Raw genomic sequence first — 15,419 nt, 5'->3', positions numbered from 1 at the left:
TAATTGACCTACAATCATCAAACTTTGACAGTTGATGCATCTTGAGTCAATGGAGTGTGTCGACCAAAAAGTAGGTCATATTGACCTACTTTTGGAATTTGACGGCTATATTTATATATTTCAAATACTATTTGACCTACAGTCATCAAACTTTGTCAGTTGATGGGTCTTGCATGTTCGAAGGATTTCGACCAAAATGTAGGTCAAATTGACCTACTTTTGGAATTAGACACCTATATTTATATATTTCAGATACTATTTGACTTACAGTCATCAAACTTTGTCAGTTGATGCGTCTTGCATGTTCAAAGGGTGTTGACCAAAAAGTAGGTCACCTTGACCTACTTTTGGAATTGGACGGCTATATTTATATATTTCAGATACTATTTGACCTACAGTCATCAAACTTTGTCAGTTGATGGGTCTTGTATGTTCGGAGTTCGCTGACCAGAAAGTAGGTCACCATGACCTACGATTGGAATTTGACAGCTATATTTCAATATTCAGATACTAATTGGCTTAAAATCATCAAACTTTGTCAGTTGATATTTCTTGGGTTCTCAAAATGTGTAAACCAAAAAGTAGGTCACATTGACCTACTTTTTTTGAATTCTTAGGATCTAACTAAAGATTTAGAATACTAAGAGGCTAAGAATAGAAATGGTGGGGTTGTACAATTTATCAGAAGAGCGATTCTAGGCCCTTGGGCCTCTTGTTTTTGTGTGTTATAGGAATCACAAACATATCTTGTTTTTTTTTATGTTACAGGATTCACATACACATCTTGGTTTTTTTTTATGTGTGTTATTGGAATCACAAACACATCTTGTTGTTTTTGGTGTGTTATAGGAATCACAAACATATCTTGTTTTTTTTTATGTGTGTTATTGGAATCACAAACGCATCTTGTTTTTTTTGTGTGTTATAGGAATCACAAACATATCTTGGTTTTTTTTATGTGTTACAGGATTCACATACACATCTTGGGTTTTTTTTATGTGTGTTATTGGAATCACAAACACATCTTGTTTTTTTTTGTGTTTTATAGGAATCACAACATATCTTGTTTTTTTTATGTATGTTATTGGAATCACAAACGCATCTTGTTTTTTTTGTGTGTTATAGGAATCACAAACATATCTTGTTTTTTTTATGTGTTACAGGAATCACAAACACATCTTGTTTTGTTTTTATGTGTGTTATTGGAATCACAAACACATCTTGTTTTTTATGTGTTATAGGAATCACAAACACATCTTGTTTTTTTATGTGTTACAGGAATCACAAACACATCTTGTTTTTTATGTGTTATTGGAATCACAAACATATCTTGTTTTTTTTTAATGTGTGTTATAGGAATGACAAACACATCTTATTTTTTTTATGTGTTACGGGAATCACAAACACATCTTGTTCTTGTTTTTTTATGTGTGTTATAGGAATCACAAACATCTTGGTTTTTTTTTTATGTGTTACAGGAATCACAAACACATCTTGTTTTTTTTCTTATGTATTATGAAAATCACATACACATCTTGTTTTTTTATGTGTTACAGGAATCACAAACACATCTTGTTTTTTTTTTTTATGTGTGTTATAGGAATCACATACACATCTTGTTTTGTTTTTATGTGTGTTATAGGAATCACATACACATCTTGTTTTTTTATGTGTTACAGGAATCACAAACACATCTTGTTTTTTTTTATGTGTGTTATAGGAATCACAAACATATTTTTTTTTTTTGTGTTACATGAATCACATACACATCTTGTTTTTTTTTTATGTGTGTTATAGGAATCACAAACACATCTTGTTTTTTATGTGTTATAGGAATCACATACACATCTTGTTTTTTATGTGTTACAGGAATCACATACACATCTTGTTTTTTATGTGTTATAGGAATCACAAACACATCTTGTTTTTTATGTGTTATAGGAATCACAAACACATCTTGTTTTTTTTCTGTGTTATAGGAATAACATACACATCTTGTTTTTTTTTATGTGTGTTATAGGAATCACAAACACATCTTGTTTTTTTTATGTGTGTTATAGGAATCACATACACATCTTGTTTTTTTTCTGTGTGTTATTGGAATCACAAACATATCTTGTTTTTTTATGTGTGTTATAGGAATCACAAACATATCTTGTTTTTATCTTTTATAGGAATCACGACAGTACTTACCATGACAACAATCAGTAATGGCGTTCGGTCGTCCTTGCCGCGGATCTCCTATGTCAAGGCCATTGACATTTACTTAGTTATGTGTTTTGTATTTGTATTTGCGGCGCTTCTGGAATATGCAGCAGTCAACTACACATACTGGGGAAAGAGGGCAAAAAAGAAAAGGCGGATCAAACAGGAATCAGCTCGGAGGCGGAAGCCACGTGACGAAATGACAAAAGTATATCAGCTTCATTACTACTGACGGTTTTGTAAATCCTTATCAAAGAAAAATTGTCAAATCAATTGTTTCATTGCAGGTAAATGAGGCGAAAAACAGAACGGTAGAAAATTCAGATGTGTCACCAGTGATTTCTCTTCGAAACATGAAAGAGACCAAGATTGAATTAGAGGCCATAGACATCCCCTCCATTCCGCGAGCGTGCATGTCACGTGGTTATATTCCGGAATCTTTAGTGAAACGAAAACGGTCATCAAGTTTGAAAAAGCAGCGCCTGCAAACGACACAGCCATCATGTGGACAGGGAAAGAACAAATTCAAAATTAGCATTCCGTCGATTGATGACGTGAACAGCATTGACAGATTTTCGCGGTTGCTGTTTCCTGTGCTATTTCTTGTTGTGAACATCGTTTATTGGGGATTTTACCTATTGTTCTAAAGAAGAAAATGCAAACAAGAGGTACTGTGAGCAATGCTCACTAAGAATACCCCCCGCTTACCCCAATCTCCCAAAGGGTGTTGGTAATAGTTAAAACTTCAGTATTATGATCCAAAAGGTATCTAGGAACACAGCATCTCCATGCGATGAAAAAAGCCATTAAAGAATTTAAATGGAAACCATATTGCTACTTCGATGTCCAGTGTGCATGACCTTTGACCTTTTGACCCCAAAATCAATAGGGAATATCTTCATCCCATGGGTAGTCCATATGTATGATATGGTGACTGTAGGTGGAAAGGATAACGCTTTAGAACCCGGAAACCATATTGCTACTTCAATGTCCAGTGCGCTTGACCTTTGGACCCCAAAATCGATAGGGAACATCTTCATCCCATGGGTAGTCCATATGTACGATATGGTGACTGTAGGTGGAAAGGATAACGCTTTAGAGCCCGGAAACCATATTGCTACTTCAATGTCCAGTGCACTTGACCTTTGACCTCAAAATCGATAGGGAACATCTTCATCCCATGGGTAGTCCATATGTACGATATGGTGACTGTAGGTGGAAAGGATAACGCTTTAGAGCCCGGAAACCATATTGCTACTTCAATGTCCAGTGTGCTTGACCTTTGACCTCAAAATCGATAGGGAACATCTTCATCCCATGGGTAGTCCATATGTACGATATGGTGACTGTAGGTGGAAAGGATAACGCTTTAGAGCCCGGAAACCATATTGCTACTTCAATGTCCAGTGCGCGTGACCTTTGACCTTTTGACCCCAAAATCGATAGGGAACATCTTCATCCCATGGGTAGTCCATATGTATGATATGGTGACTGTAGGTGGAAAGGATAACGCTTTAGAGCCCGGAAACCATAATGCTACTTCGATGTCCAGTGCACTTGACCTTTGACCTTTTGACCCCAAAATCGATAGGGAACATCTTCATCCCATGGGTAGTCCATATATATGATATGGTGATGGTAGGTGGAAAGGATAATGCTTTAGAGCCCGGAAACCATTGCGTCTACAGACGGACGGACGGACAGACAGACGGACAACCCGATTCCAGTATACCCCCCCACAACTTGTTGCGGGGGGTATAACTACAAATAGGACAAAGGACCTTGTCATGTTTAAATTTCATTTCATCCTCCATTACAAGACAAATACCATAATGTATAATGGTTAAATAAAATGAAAAACCAGTGTATAATATATCACAGTGACTGTCAAAAATAAGATTACAAAACGGCACAAGGTCGGTATAATTTTCAAAAATTCCAACTTTCACACATCACATCAATGACAAGGTCTTCTAAGCCATGAAACAAAATAAATACAACTACATTATATAGCGTTTCTGAACTTTTCAGTGTTAATCAATAGGAATTATCAAAGTAAAAAAAAAAAGTTCCACTTAGGAATTGTGTACATTTGTATCGTTTGACCAGAGACTTCTATGACATATTTAATATATACATCTCTGGTTTGACATAAAGTTAAAATATTTCCAAAATTTCTGAGCACTGACAAAAAAAGAGTTTATATTTAGTTTAATAAACAACATAAGTGACGAGTATGTTGTGCATTTTGAAAAGAAATCAGATGGACACTTCGTTTCTGAAACAACTTATAACCAAAATGCAAAACATGCTCGTAAATGATGGGAAGGTCGTCTGATGCATTTATTAGTATCCAATGCAATGTATTCAAATCAAACTGAATGTTGTTTAACACCAGGAAGCATGTAATGATGTCATATATGTAACATAAATGTCACTGAAATGTTCTAGTAGATGGTTTCAGTGTTTTAAATGATTCAGTCTTAAAACAAGAGGCCCAAGGGCGTAGAATCGCTCTTCTGATAAATTGTACAACCCCACCATTTCTATTCTTAGCCTCTTAATATTCTAAATCTTTAGTTAAATCCTAAGAATTCAAAAAAAGTAGGTCAATGTGACCTACTTTTTGGTTTACACATTTTGAGAACCCAAGAAATATCAACTGACAAAGTTTGATGATTTTAAGCCAATTAGTATCTGAATATTGAAATATAGCTGTCAAATTCCAATCGTAGGTCATGGTGACCTACTTTTTGGTCAGCGAACTCCGAACATGCAAGACCCATCAACTGACAAAGTTTGATGACTGTAGGTCAAATAGTATCTGAAATATATAAATATAGCCATCCAATTCCAAAAGTAGGTCAAGGTGACCTACTTTTTGGTCGAAACCCTACGAACATGCAAGACCCAACAACTGACAAAGTTTGATGACTGTAGGTCAAATAGTATCTGAAAATATATAAATATAGCCGTCCAATTCCAAAAGTAGGTCAAGGTGACCTACTTTTTGGTCGAAACCCTTCGAACATGCAAGACCCATCAACTGACAAAGTTTGATGACTGTAGGTCAAATAGTATCTGAAATATATAAATATAGCCGTCAAATTCCAAAAGTAGGTCAAGGTGACCTACTTTTTGGTCGACACACTCCGTAGACTCAAGATGCATCAACTGTCAAAGTTTGATGATTGTAGGTCAATTAGTGACTGAAATATATAAATATAACTGTCAAATGCCAAAAGTAGGTCACAGTGACCTACTTTTTGGTCGATACACTCCGAAGACTCAAGATGCATCAACTGACAAAGTTTGATGATTGTAAGTCAAATAGTGTCTGAAATATAGTAATTTAGCTGTCAAATACCAAAAGTAGGTCACGGTGACCTACTTTTTGGTCGACACAAACCGAAGACTGAAGACGCATCAACTGACAAAGTTTGATGATCCTAGGTTTTACAGCGCCCAAAATATGCATCTAAAATTGAAAATGTGAAATTTGAATATCTGCAAAATTCAAAAAGTAGGTCAATGTGACCTACTTTTTTTATAAATATGTTTCAAGGCCTCAAGATGCATCAACTTACAAGATTTGATGATTCTAAACCTCTCGGTATTTGAAATAACAACTTAAAATATATCTATAAATGATAAGCCATAAAATTCAGAAAGTAGGTCACGGTGACCTATTTTTCAGTTGACGCATTTCAAGGTCCCATGATCCACCAACTGACAAGTTTTGATGATCATAGGCTTCAAAGTGTCCAAGATATGCATCAAAATTAATTTTAAAATAAATACCTGCAAAATTCAAAAAGTAGGTCACCGTGACCTACTTTTGAGACAACTTGACACAAGGTCCTAAGATGCATCAACTGTCAAAATTTGATGATCCTAGTCCTTATAATGACTAAAATATCAAAGATTTAAGGAAATATAAATTTAGGTCAACTTTGAAGTGACCTTGAGACCACGCCCTTTGCCCCAGGGTAATGCCTTGAACAATTTTTAATCTACAACATATCCTCATCCTTATGTGTAAGTTTGGTGATAATCTGCCCTGTGGTTCTTGAGAAGAAGATTTTTTAGCAACCACTACTTTTGTTTGTATTTTCCTGATTATCTCCCCTTGTTAAAGGGTCACATCCCTCTATTTAGTATGTATGAAAGCCCTTGGGCCAATGATACCCTGTAAGAAATTTGAAAAAAATTGGCCAAGAGGTTCTTGAGTTATAGCCCTTTTTCTAAAAAGTTTACGCACACCGCACAAATGGCCATAGCATTAGCTCTTTGAGCCTACAGCTCAGAAGAGCTAATAAACAAAAACTTGCATCTCAAGGCAATTTTGACTCTAGGTATTGCACTGTATTTGTATACAAAGATGGTCAACCAGGCATCATTTCTTAGGGCCTAGTAACCAGTTTCGATGTTTTGAATTATTCAATTATATAATAGAACAGTTATTGACATTTCTTAGGTCAATACAACACTATAGCCACCTGAGAAGTGTGCAATATTTTCCATGTTTCGTGAATATTGTACTACTCCATCCTACTGAGCTAAAAATATCAATAATTCATAGGTGTAGCTTGGGTTCGAATATTACCGAGGCAGGGGGTCTGGGGTATCGACATTTTAACAACGTAAAAGGTGTTTTTTTTTACCGAGGCAGCTGCCTCGGTTGCCTCAATGGAAGCTACGCCACTGTAATTGCATAATGTTCATAATGTTACACATACCATTTTTAAAATTGTAATTCAGATCAATGTCTGGCAGTGTGCCAGCATTAAAACGTATCAACGTCTGGCAGTGTGCCAGCATTAAAACGTTTTGATGAGTGAATTGGTTATTTATTGTTATCCACAAAATATTTCTTCTATAAAAAGTGCACACCATCATTTCGTTCAATATATAAAACATGCGGTTTTGTTCAATATGTGGATTCACCCCCAAAAAAACATCAAAATTATAACTTGAACCCTCTTCTCTGCATCAGTGTTGGAAACTGACCAGATCTGACATGTAACTTAATTATCTAATTTACTAATTGCTTAACTAATAGCCTAATTTACAAGACCAACTTATTTGTAAAACGAATCAAGCTAAATGTATGTTAAAGGAAAAGACTGCACAATGACACAATTATGCTTGAAAGAAACAAACAATTACACTATCTGTTAACATAAAATGATAAAAAACCCTGTATAAATGCAGAATTACATATCACTGTCATACTTGGATAGAAAAGAAACAAATTGTTGCAAATATCACAAATATGAAAGCAGTAGAGTATTTTGTAGAATTCCATTCTAAAGAGTCTTGTTATAGCTAATGGTCACCGAGTTGAATTCCTAGGATTCCATTATGACCATCCCTCATGTACAGGTACAGTCCTCTACCCCCACTCTCCGGGTCACCTGGGAGGTGGGCATGACAGAAAGACCTTGGCCCAGGGCCCAGACAGGGCAGAATCCCCAATAACTTTCCATCAAAGCTGTAGTGACACAGGTGTTCAACATACGCCTCGGACAGCGAGTTATGTTGAGTGAAGGTCAGGAGAAATCCGCCTGTAAAAAAAGATGTTGTGTTACAATTCCTTGCACGCACCACAGCTTAATTGAATTTCTGATAATAAATATCCATGAAATTTCCTACATTCTTTTGCATGAATTATCCATCTCTTTTAAATGTACAGTTTAGATATAATCTACTTAAAAGTAGATTATATCTAAATTGTACATTTGTAGTTCTACATAACTATACAGTAAAACATGCTTACAATGAACACACTTATAACGAATTCATGCTTATTGCAAAATGACATTTATTCTCCAATGAGAGAAAAATAACATAACTCTATTGGATATAACAAATTTTGGTTATAGGGAATTGTTTTGCACTGGCCCCGGAGGTTTGCTATAACCATGTTTTACTGTAATACTGTAAAATAATGAGATTTTTCAGTAATTAGAATCCGGACTGACTGGAAGAATGAAACAGAGTTATCATTCAGGACTTACTTGCTTGATTGATAATGTAGCCTTCCACTGGATACCCTGCCAAGGTGAAGGTCAAAAACACAGTCACCTCCGAACATCTAGAAATAGACATTAACTTGAGTCACCAAGACAATGGACAAAGCATAGTCGAAATCATGGAAAGTTGTATAGCTCCAAATTTCATGACAGACAGCTTTACAAGCAGTATAGTTACTGTTCATGTATATAGCTTTATTTTCACTATGATTTTATTTTTGCTGACCAGTGTCTGGTAAGAATCCTAACATACTTTGGAAATAAAATTGTGAATTCAAAATGGAATAAAAATAGATTTCACTTTGGAAAAAATAAAGAAAATAACTCATAAGAAATTCAAAACTGTGTAAAGAATATTGATTCAGTGACACAGATACAAAATATCTTTGACAAAGTGTACTGACTTTGATAGATCTGTGGGCACTTCCAGACAAACTACAGTTCTGTCCAGTGCTGCAATACACAATAGGTAAGAAATGTTGTCCCTAGTAAAGGTCTGCGTTGCCAACACCTGCACAGTGTCAAACTTCTGTTCTATAGCCATTCTCTTTTCATCTATCCTCAGACTCGACCCCCTATAACAGGACAAGTCACCTGCACTAATTCATTGCATAATAACATTAAATACATCAAAGTAATATGTGGACACTGAAACACTTGGACGCTTAACATTTTAACAAGAAAATAAATTAACAAGAAAATAAACTGCTGTTATGAAGTAACACTAGTGAATGCATTCATTCTTAAATGGATGTACAATTTCAATCAGATTTAATGACAAGTTAATTTGTTACTGGCTTGTTTTACTATTGTGTACAAATCTTTAAAAATCATTAAAATTTGAATATGAAAAGGGTTAATCTACCAGCTGCAAAAATATAACAAAACCCTACTTCAGGTAGGCATCTAATCTTAACTTTAGAAAAGTATCCAAGTCTACTTCAGAAAAGTATTTAAGTCTAACTTCAGACAGCACTCTGCAATATGAATGCCAAACGCTAAGACTTTAAAGCTATATGAGACGAATGCCGAACACTCACGAGTTTAAAGCTACTGTGATCTTACCCCAGACAAGTGTCTGTGAGACGAATGCCGAGCACTCGCGAGTTTAAAGCTACTGTGACCTTACCTCAGACTGTTGTCTGTGAGACGAATGCCGAGCACTCGGAGCTGGTGAGCTGCTACAAACTGCACCTTATCTTCCATTAAAACCACCAGTATATCCCCAAAGGCAGCCATGGATGTGGCATTCTCTATATCAGAACTGAGGAAATCTTCCCCACCTGTGCGGCACCACAACCTTCAAAAACAGAATATCCATGAATGACAATGTTCACCAAGACACAAACATGTAATGCCATTGTTTATAGACAAGTTTTATCAGCGAATGTGTTAAACACTGAACCCTGACTGTAATCCATCGTGTCGCTAGGGGTGCTGTTAGGAACAAACTTGACTCTACACTTAATGAGTACGTCTGAATAATATGTATAGAGATAACTTTTGATGACATCTCATCATATGCTGTGACCATAAGATTAATTTTGGGATAAAATCTAATATAACCTATATAAAGGTTTTCAAAATTTATAAAAATAAATAAACAAAATGAATAATAATAAATTAGGTAATAATAAAATAAATTAAATAAAACAAAAATAACATTGAAATTTCAATAATAGCCATAACTTGCATTCATTTGAACTACACACCCTGATGCCATTTGGCCAACCTCGGCCGATTCCGAAACCTACGAATATTTCAAGGCTGGCCGAGTGACTCTGATGCAATATCACGGTATCTAAAATGGCTATTATCACAAAGGAAATGATATCATAATGTGACAGTGGAAATAAGATTTACCTTTTCTGTTCATTGATGGCAATGATCTGGTCTTTCACTATCAGAGGATAAATCTGTCCAATATATATACTGTTCTTTAGAAGAACATCTGTCTTCTCTGAAGAACCTAATGGTATGGTGTCTACTATGGAACCCTCTTGATCAAATACATGAATTCTCCTAAGAAAATACAATTTGAGAAAATGAAAGTAAATTTAGCATTAATGCCATTTCTTTAATTCAAGAATTCCTTTTTAACTTCTACAAAGGTGTACAGGTAGTCTTAATATCAGAAGTTCAAGATAAAATTAAAGTTATTTTTGCCCTCACCCAACTGAATGACTCAAAAGTTTTTTGAAGCATTTTAATCACAACTTTTCCTCAGTTTATCAGCCCAATTTGAGAAACAGTTGAACGTAAACTGCACCTTCTTCAACAACAACAAAATTTTCAATTTACCTACATCAGATTTTTTAATATTGAGTGGGAAAAGGGCAAGCAAAGGTAGTTTTCAAATGTGACTGACTTTGTCACCTAGTTTTCAAAACACAATTACTCTGAAATACGAATATACCATTACTCATTACTGTAACAGTAAAACACTCCTATAAAGAGCAAGCACGCTTATAACGAATTCACACTCTTTGCGAAGTTATATTTGTTTCCTTGTGAGGGGAAAATAAAGAAAATTTTATTGGATATAATGAAGTTTGGTCATAATGAACTGTTTTTCGCTGGCCCTAGAGGTTTACTATAACTGTGTTTTATTGTGATGAAGCTTGGTTATAATGAACTGTTATTCCCTGGCCCTGGAGGTTCACTATAACTGTGATTTACTGTATAATGAAGTTTGGTTATGATGAACTGTTTATTGTTGGCCCTGAAGGTTCACTATAAATGTGTTTTACTGTACAATGAAGTTTGGTTACAACAAACTCATTTCTCTGGCCCTGGAGGTTCACTATAACTGTGTTTTACTGTAAAAATTAAGTTTGGAAATGAAGTTTGGTTACAACAAACTCATTTCTCTGGCCCTGGAGGTTCACTATAACTGTGTTTTACTGTATAATGAAGTTTGGTTATAATGAATTCTATATTGCTGGCCCTGTAGGTTCAGGATAACTGTGTTTTATTGTATGTTGAAGTTTGATCATTGTTGGCCCTGGAGGTTCACTATAACTGTGTTTTACTGTACAATGTTATATTTAGTACAGTGTAAAACACATATAGGCCTACTGTTACTCAATACAGCATAATAAAATACAATCATTTGAAAAAACATATTGTTACCCTCTGAGAACAGAAAGCACGCGCTCCAGGGTGATAGCTAGTATCTAGTAACGGGTAACATTACTTGACAACGGGTGATATTATAAAAAATTATCACATGCGTCAAATTTATGTGCGTACGGTTCGCCGTAGATTGCTAGACGACGTCGTTTGAGCGTTTGTAATAAACACGAATACCCACATCGATATTCGAAATATCGCATAACAGTGATTGATCAAATGTAAACAGATGCAAGTCCTTCTGCTTTGTTGTTTACATAACATTCAGTATAATAAAACAAATATTGCATGTAGTTGAGGGTAACATCGAAAATGTTCACCCCTCGAGAAATCATTGTCAACCTCAGCTACGCCTCGTTTGACAATGGTTTTCTCGGGGTGAAAATTTTCAATGTTACCCTCAACTGCATGTAATATTATTATATGATTGAATAATTCCTAGCTCTCTAATTGGCTGAGATCCAACAATGTAGAAATCATACTATGTTATGTTTACCTGCACGTGACCTTCCAGGTGAACATAAGGAATTATTTTTTCCACATAGGACCAAAAATAGGTCGTTGAAACTTACAATTAAAGCAAAGAACAATCTTGAAGGGTTTTTTAATCATTTAATCATATAATAAAACAATCATTGCTGTTTTTGAGGTCAATACGATGATTTAGCCACCTTCGAAGTACAATATTCACCGAGCCCAAAGGGCTCAGTGAATATCATACTCCTCAGGTGTCTAAATCATCGTATTGACCTCAAAAACAGCAATAATTGTATACTGTTACTCAATACAGCATAATAAAATATACTGTAACTCAATACAGCATAATAAAATATACTGTAACTCAATACAGCATAATAAAATATACTGTAACTCAATACAGCATAATAAAATATACTGTTACTCAATACAGCATAAAAAAATATACTGTAACTCAATACAGCATAATAAAATATACTGTTACTTTGAACTTGGAAGCAGAAGTGAAAGCAAAAATTCTCACATTTTTGGACTTTGGAAATGAAAATGAATGACGTCTGCGTTGTTGACTCTGTATCCATGGTAATTCTGACAGGGGCGGATGAGAGAAGGAATCGCATCTTGAACTTTGTGGTAGGTCAAGTCCAAATTCCAATTGTTTATGTTGTAAATTTTCATCTTACAGAATAAGTCTGCTGTAGAACAGTTGGCGATCTGAAAATTATCATATTATCAGGTAAAAAAAACACAGAGAGAAATAATGGACTGAAACACCTGTACATGATGAAAGGCGGTGTATCTTCTGCACAAATCAATAGCAGAGTCTGCCAGACAATAAAATGTGATATTACTTAACACTTTATCTAAATCAATGAAGTTTATAAAAGTTTACAATGATACTTAGCTTAATATATTCCATAAACCTGGAAAGAACAAGGTACGGTTTTAGCCAAAATCTGCCCTGTCAAGGAAATTCACCAAAATACTAAATCTGGTATTTGAGAATGTGCCATTTATGAAAATGAGCATTGTTATTCTTTATCTACAATAGTAGCTGTAATATATTCAACGGAAAACTTTATATTAACCTGACGACGTCACCAAATTTGACGTTAATTTTGACGTAATATACGAGAGTTCTCCCCAAGTGATGTTTTGAGTAGGAAAATAAAAATTGTATCACACATAGAAGTATTAATTTTTGATAAATGCGAAATTATTGGTTTTTGTACTGATTTGAATGGGTATTAAATGGAAATTGAAACCACATCAGATATGCCGCACAGGGGCAAAAACAGCAGGTATTCGCGGAAAGCTTTTCTGGTGCAGAAATATAATGGTTTGAACACCAAATTAATTAAAGAAACAGTTATATGCTGGTAACAGTGATTTCTTATTTCTGTCTCCAACTTCCTTTATTGTGGCAAATTTTAAGATTTTTTTTTTATATTTGTTAGAGTCTCGCGTGCATTCGGAAAAAAATGATGACATCAAAGGCAGCTCAAATTCAAATCACTGAATTTTATGCGAAGTTTGGGTTATCACCAATGTAATTCTTCACGAATAGGAACACAATAGAATTCATCGGTATTTGTTTTTAATTGGCATACGCAATATTCCATATATGTATATTCTCAATATTATATGTGTGGTATTAAGTTGGAGCAAAATGTCATTTCATAGGTATACTCAGGAAAAAACGCAGTGTTTCTGAGAAACTAGAAACACAACTTCAAAGGGAAGATAATTATGAAACGGTTAGGGTTATCAGTGGTATGGCCATCGCTTCGTGACCGGGAGGTATAGTGTGTTTGAACCCCGCTCATGACATGCCACGTCGAACCTGAGACGTAGACATACATGTGCTCTTCGACAAAAGTGAGAATCACGGGTCTTTCAGATAGGCACCTGATGCCACCTCGACTGTGTCCAGGGGTCCGTGTTTGCCCTACTCTTTATTTTGTATTCTTTATAGAAATTACGCAAATTCGAATTCATCACTATTCGATATCTTCAGCTTTTCGTGACCTTAAAAAAGGAGGTCCTGTGTCACAACAGGTATTGGCACGTTAAAATAAATCAATGCTATAGCCTTAAATGCTAATCATAGGTTTTATATGTGGTACTTCACATACAGCTGATGATTTCTCAATTTGAGAGAAAAGTTCTCGAAAGGACGTAAAATAAATAAACAAACAAAACTCTCTCTTCTCTCTCTCTTCTCTCTCTCCTCTCGCTCTCTCTCTCTCTCACTCACCACTATCACGCTTCTCCACAAAAAATCGTCAATGTGTTCGGTACTGTACAACTGAGTGATACAAAGCTGGTACACCCCAACACTTGGTTTGCGCAATTTAGTGTCATTGTATCCACTTTTGCTCAAAGAAACCCTCTTAAAAGTTGTTAAATACAAAAATCATTCGATAGTTTATACAAGAGAAATAAAACTTAAGACTTGCTAACCAACCCCTGCCCCATGATAAAAGAAAACCATTCAAATCTAAACTGCATTTTCTCATTATGCAAGTATATACATACATCGTATATTTATCTCGAATGGAGAAAAACAAAATTTTGACGGAATGCTCAATACTGCGAGTCTCAATATTATATTTATATATAGATCTATTCATATGTTGTGTATTCGCTTTGTGTAACCCCCCCCCCTCCCCCGGACTGCATTTTAAATAGTAGTAGAGAAAGATAGATGAAATGTAATTGTAAGTGATACATTGGATACATGTAATCAACCCACTCCAATGATACCAAAATCCCTATTTTTGTGTTTGTCAATGTTTTCGAGAAGTCAACCCCCCCCCCCTTTTTTTTAAAAAACCAAAAAACGATCTATGCGCCTATAATCTATTTAAATCATTGTAAATTAAAATGCATATAGTATAGGCCTAATACGATCCGAGTAACACATATGGAGCAAATTATCTTTCAGGCACCTCAATTTAAAAATAATTTTAATGAGTAACATATATTCCTTAGTAAAAAGTGCCTTGCAAGAAATGTATATTAATCCCTATCTTAGCTACACAAAATTTTTTTGTTTTGTATTGTGTTTTCAAAAATGAAAGTGAATTAGTGTTCCCCAAACAACGAAATAGTTTTGTAACCATTGCAGATATAGAAGAACACTGAAGACCCCCAGTGCCATATTGTGACACCGGTCATCCGGTGTTAAGGTCATCTCCAAGGACCCGTGACATTCACACTTGATGCCGAGCATTTTGGCGATGAAACTGTCACTACCTGTTTTAACGACTTCGGTCTGTCGCGGCCGGGATTCGAACCCCCGGGCCTTCCGCTTGCGAGGCGAACGCTCTAACCGCTCGGCCACCGTGGTGGTGTAAATTTACAAATAGTGTGCTTAAAATTTTATATTTCTGAATAACCATCGTAAACTTTCTGACATAAATTGTTGTCTTTGAAAAATATAAAATGTTACACTCGCGCTAAATACGTCACTGATGTACGTACGTACCTAGGTGGATATTGTCGTCTGCTGTTACATGTCGTTTCCCATTTAATCAAATGAATGTGAATGGTAAAAAATAATGCTTG

General features: G+C 35.3%; 2 protein-coding genes across 10 annotated transcripts in view; one reads left to right on the top strand and one right to left on the bottom strand.

Moving 5' to 3' along the window:
- Positions 1-3,072, top strand: part of LOC125680127 (gamma-aminobutyric acid receptor subunit beta-like) — a 29,612-nt gene extending 26,540 nt beyond the window's left edge. The window contains exons 15-16 of the mRNA XM_048919566.2: positions 2,175-2,413; positions 2,493-3,072. Coding sequence (XP_048775523.2) covers positions 2,175-2,413; positions 2,493-2,852 — 599 coding nt within the window. The 3' untranslated portion in view covers positions 2,853-3,072. The remainder of the gene's footprint in view (positions 1-2,174; positions 2,414-2,492) is intronic.
- A 914-nt stretch (positions 3,073-3,986) lies between these two features.
- The window catches only part of LOC125678734 (uncharacterized), a 43,710-nt gene continuing 32,277 nt past the window's right edge, over positions 3,987-15,419 (bottom strand). For 8 of the 9 annotated variants that reach the window (XM_048917405.2, XM_048917398.2, XM_048917402.2 and 5 more), the window contains 6 exons: positions 12,373-12,563; positions 10,104-10,262; positions 9,370-9,540; positions 8,645-8,815; positions 8,226-8,302; positions 3,987-7,772 (listed from right to left, as the gene is read on the bottom strand). In XM_048917405.2, the coding sequence (XP_048773362.2) occupies positions 7,534-7,772; positions 8,226-8,302; positions 8,645-8,815; positions 9,370-9,540; positions 10,104-10,262; positions 12,373-12,563 (1,008 nt within the window). In that variant the 3' untranslated portion in view covers positions 3,987-7,533. The remainder of the gene's footprint in view (positions 7,773-8,225; positions 8,303-8,644; positions 8,816-9,369; positions 9,541-10,103; positions 10,263-12,372; positions 12,564-15,419) is intronic. The other variant, XR_008800251.1, reaches the window with a different exon arrangement.

The sequence above is a fragment of the Ostrea edulis genome, chromosome 2, assembly GCF_947568905.1.
Source record: "Ostrea edulis chromosome 2, xbOstEdul1.1, whole genome shotgun sequence".
NCBI lineage: Eukaryota > Metazoa > Mollusca > Bivalvia > Ostreida > Ostreidae > Ostrea > Ostrea edulis.
The sequence above is the reverse complement of the archived record's forward strand: the minus strand, read 5'-3'. Positions and strand labels throughout refer to the sequence as shown.